Below are 4,061 nucleotides of genomic sequence, written 5' to 3'. Positions count from 1 at the left end.
ATATTCCTTTTCTTGAGATTATTTACAGTTGGGAGCTTATTTATCATATCCAAATTCAAATATTATCCTATTTTAGGAACAACAAAAATATATGTTTAACCCAATAATTACCAATCTTGAAATATATCTTGCAAACTAATAATGAAGTTATATGACTATAAAAAATATGGACGTATCTAATTATAGATTAATTTTTTATAATATACTTTCTTTGATCTACTATTTCTATGTTATATTGAAGCTTTTCTCCAAGTATAAAATTTGCATAAATAAACAAATTCTTTTAAAATTGATTTCTCTATAAAATGTTATTTTTCATATTTTATAAATCTGTCAATATTTTTTTTTTATATATATTATCAATTTGTTAGATGCGTAACGAAGTGCTTGTGTCTAAAAAATATATTGTTTTACAATAAATCTTTACAAAATATCAAGGGAAAACGTGCCTAGATAGACCCATGTTTTAAGAATTTCAGGTACACATCATATATTAATAAGCATTAAGGTCCTTAAGCTAATTTAAACTTAACAGCCGAGTTTAAGATAATTCTGGCGACATTAATCCTAGACCACAATACTTAAGACGTGTACTATTCTGTGATGAAAAATAAAAAACAAATCATCTTCACCCTGAAAGAATTCGCATCCTTAAAAGTTAAAAGCTTGATCAACTTATCAGTCTAAGGATTTCTATCAAGAGATGCAAAACTGAGTCTACAAGTGTTCTCTCCTGCTAGTGTTTATCTTATGCTTCATTATACTTGGTTCGACAATACTATGCTGTTGGGTACAGCACTAAAATAAAATGAAAAGAATTTGTCAACTAAAACTTTAATAATCATGACTGAGTACATAAGTAAAATTTTATATCCAGCAGAAAAAAAAACCTTTCTAAACTAAAAACCAATTTTAAAACTGTATACAATCTTTCATATTATCTTCTCTGAAAGCTAGATTGTAGCATATTTAGATTCTGCTTTATCTTTTTTCATGTTTTCTTCATTTGCTTCACGAACTTATAAAAGACCTTATCCAAATAAAATAAAATTTTAAAGTGAGAGCAGAATCCCTAGACAAAAATTGTGCTGGAAGTTGGAACAGGGTTAAGGAATAATAATAGAGACGTCTACTTCTATAGTAACATAGTGACTACAAATCAGTTTGAAATGACAACAACCAAACTTGCAAGATTCAATTTCCATACAAAAGTCACGGAAGAGCTTTCCTCCAGGAAGAAACTGGTCAGAAATTGCTACTTGTTTAGACGTAGTGTCAATGCACGTAGGTGTATTTTCCACCCCCAAACTGTTGGCCAGTGTCAACTTCTTGAATCCGTATAAACTCCCAACTACCTGTTATGTCAAACACTAATCAGAAGCTTGAAACATTCATCACAAGACAAACACACAAGAAATATCAAGATTGTAAGATGTTATTATTATTGCATCAGAAAACACTTGTATTGAGTAAGTCACAGAAATGCTACCAAAATCCTCTCTTTCAGGTATGAATGAAGCTTAAAATCCACGAGGCCGCCTGGGCTTGGAATCAGCTAATGCGACTCGTATAGCTCTGCCATTCAAGTCCTGCCACCAATATCAAATAAACAGAGTCTTGGGTTTAAATATGCAACTGAAGATTATCCAATGATAAAAAGATTTAGTTATTTAACCCACTTATTATTAAGATGAACCTCGTTGACATGTAACTATACAAATTCATAAAACACTTTTGGGCATAGCAGAGATATTTGCCTGAATTCCAAAATGCATGCAGGAAGATTAACTTCTTTGAAATGCTTCTTATCTAAAAATATTTCACACACCCATTTTCAGAATTAGGATGCTTACCACACCATCCAAGGACTGAATTGCACTGCTGACCTCATCTGCACTACTGTAAGTAACAAATCCAAAGCCTCTTGATCGTCCACTGTCCCTGTCATAGATTACTCTTGCTTCCAGGACCTTTCCGTATTCCCCAAAGAATGACTCCAGTGTTCCATTGTCAACACCCCAAGCAAGATTACTTACATGGACTTTGTTTTCACTATCTGAAAAATCACCACCACCACCTCTGGGGGGAGAACTTCTAAAACGAGAGGTACTCTCATTCCGAGCCGGAGGTGGCCCAGCATTCACTTTCAAGGCCCTTCCATCCAGTTCCTATGAATTTCCAAAAGATTCATTCCTTACAACATATGATAAAGAGTTGAACAGACATACATGGCAATCACATTTTAAAAATTTATCCACATTTCGCATCAGACAAATTCAATCTCTAACAACACTGTTCAATATTGATGTAAGTCACCTTAACTACTAGCTTGTTGGATTGCAAGCAAATTGCTTTTTGTATCAACCAAGATATTGTTTTCAAGTGTAATCACCAAAATCAGAACCAAATCAATAAAACTAATTTTAAGTGAACTTTCTTAGCCCAGGGTAAATAAAGTTGAATGTGGGCATGAGACCCACAAAGAGTGTGTCTGGCTTGTTTCACAGTGTAAGTGTAAAATTGTTTACGAACCTATTCGGATAAAATCTTTTAGATGACAAAAATAAGGAAAATGAAATCATTTCTTCAGTATTTCCCTTTTTTCTAGACGTGTTTATGGAAAATGTTAGTTTTATTGGTATGTTAAAAATTTCACTCAGTTTTACATCATACTTGCTTTCAAAGTAACATTCAACATCTCAATCAATTTAAATAAAACCCATTTTGAAAACAGTCCCCCAAACACACTACATTTTCAAAACGAAATCCAATACACCTCAAAAGCAACTCCACCAAAATAATTCTTCTTCCAAACATAACCGCAGACACAAATCAATTTTATCAACCACATTTCTCACAACACAAACTATCTAAAAAGAACCAAACAAACACCAAATAAAAGCAAGACCTTCAAACACTATAAATCTTCATGAACAACCAAACTATAAACTCACATATCCATTGAACTGCTGAACAGCCGCTTCAACCTCCTCAACCGAAGACATGGTCACAAACCCAAATCCTCTGCTTCTCCCGGTCGTCTTATCATAAATCACCTGCCAAAAAACAAAAAAACAAGCCACAATTTCAATTCTGCCCAAAGGGCTTCCAAGAAACCTCTCAAAAACAAAACTTGCAGTAAAACAAAAACATTACCTCAACCACCTCCACATTCCCAGCATTCTCGAAGATCTCGGCGAGCTGCGCGCTGTCTACGCTGAAGGGAAGGTTTCCGACAAAGAGCTTAAGGTCGGGGGAGAAGCTCTGGCCGGAGCTGAAGGTGCCCTCTTCCTGGTCGTACTCGGAGGAGACAGCGACGCGGGGAAGGAAGCGCGAGGAGAGGGATAAGGTGGGTTTTAGGAAAACGTTAGAAATGGAGATGGGTTTGGTATTAGGGGTGAGGGAGAGAGAGGAGGAGAAACATTTTGGAGAAGATGCAGGGTAGCGTGTTCGGAGAGTGAGAGTGGGGAGTGCAAGAGAAGCTGCAGAGGTAGACATGATAAGAGATAAGGTTTGGGAGAAAGAGGAAGAAGAGGTAGGGTTTATGGAGGTAGAGGAGATTTTGGATGAGTGAAAAGAGTGTGATATTTATGGGCAACAAAGAAGAGAGCATGGTGATAAGGTTTATTCATCATCCATTTACTAATTTATCCTTGCTTTTTCTCACACAGATATTTTCTTCATCAATTTTTAAATTTTTTATCCTTCTAATCGACGTGGCCATGGTAACGTTCAGATATTTTTGGAATGGGTTAAATGAGTCTGAAGAGATATTCAGAGACTTATTGGGCTTGGGTTAAATTTTAGAGTGGCATGAGTTGGGCCCAAATCCTAGTAATTGAATAATTGATCCATTAACATTCAAGTGGAAGTGTGTGTTATGTTGTGTTTTGTTGGTTTCTTCCAAGTAGGACCAAACCAAAGCTGGATTTGTTCCTTTTGGTTGGCAAGTGGATTTGGTCACAAATTCATTTTGTGAAGACACATCAATGGACCCCATGTGCCCTTGTCCCATACTCACTATTGTCTTTTCCACAATTACATAACTTCTCTTTTCTTCA

At 35.5% G+C, this 4,061-nt stretch overlaps 1 protein-coding gene across 1 annotated transcript; it reads right to left on the bottom strand.

The window, feature by feature from the left end:
- Positions 1–1,106: 1,106 nt before the first annotated feature.
- Positions 1,107–3,614, bottom strand: LOC137828895 (29 kDa ribonucleoprotein A, chloroplastic). Its single transcript, XM_068635640.1, has 5 exons — positions 3,157–3,614; positions 2,955–3,056; positions 1,854–2,168; positions 1,490–1,589; positions 1,107–1,355 (listed from the first exon to the last, which is right to left on the bottom strand). The coding sequence occupies exons 1-4, from the start codon at positions 3,496–3,498 to the stop codon at positions 1,521–1,523; spliced, it is 828 nt and encodes a 275-aa protein (XP_068491741.1). The 5' UTR covers positions 3,499–3,614; the 3' UTR covers positions 1,107–1,355; positions 1,490–1,520.
- Between the last annotated feature and the right edge of the window lie 447 nt (positions 3,615–4,061).

This window comes from Phaseolus vulgaris, chromosome 7 (genome assembly GCF_000499845.2).
Source record: "Phaseolus vulgaris cultivar G19833 chromosome 7, P. vulgaris v2.0, whole genome shotgun sequence".
NCBI lineage: Eukaryota > Viridiplantae > Streptophyta > Magnoliopsida > Fabales > Fabaceae > Phaseolus > Phaseolus vulgaris.
The sequence above is the reverse complement of the archived record's forward strand: the minus strand, read 5'-3'. Positions and strand labels throughout refer to the sequence as shown.

Bases quoted from the DNA above. Each gene is read 5' to 3' on its own strand.
- LOC137828895 (XM_068635640.1), bottom strand. From the start codon at position 3,498: ATGTCTACCTCTGCAGCTTCTCTTGCACTCCCCACTCTCACTCTCCGA. The intron at 3,057-3,156 runs GTAATGTTTTTG...GTTTTTTGGCAG, and splicing joins GGAATGTGGAGGTGGTTGAG to GTGATTTATGATAAGACGAC. The intron at 1,590-1,853 runs GTAAGCATCCTA...TATTGGTGGCAG, and splicing joins TTCAGTCCTTGGATGGTGTG to GACTTGAATGGCAGAGCTAT.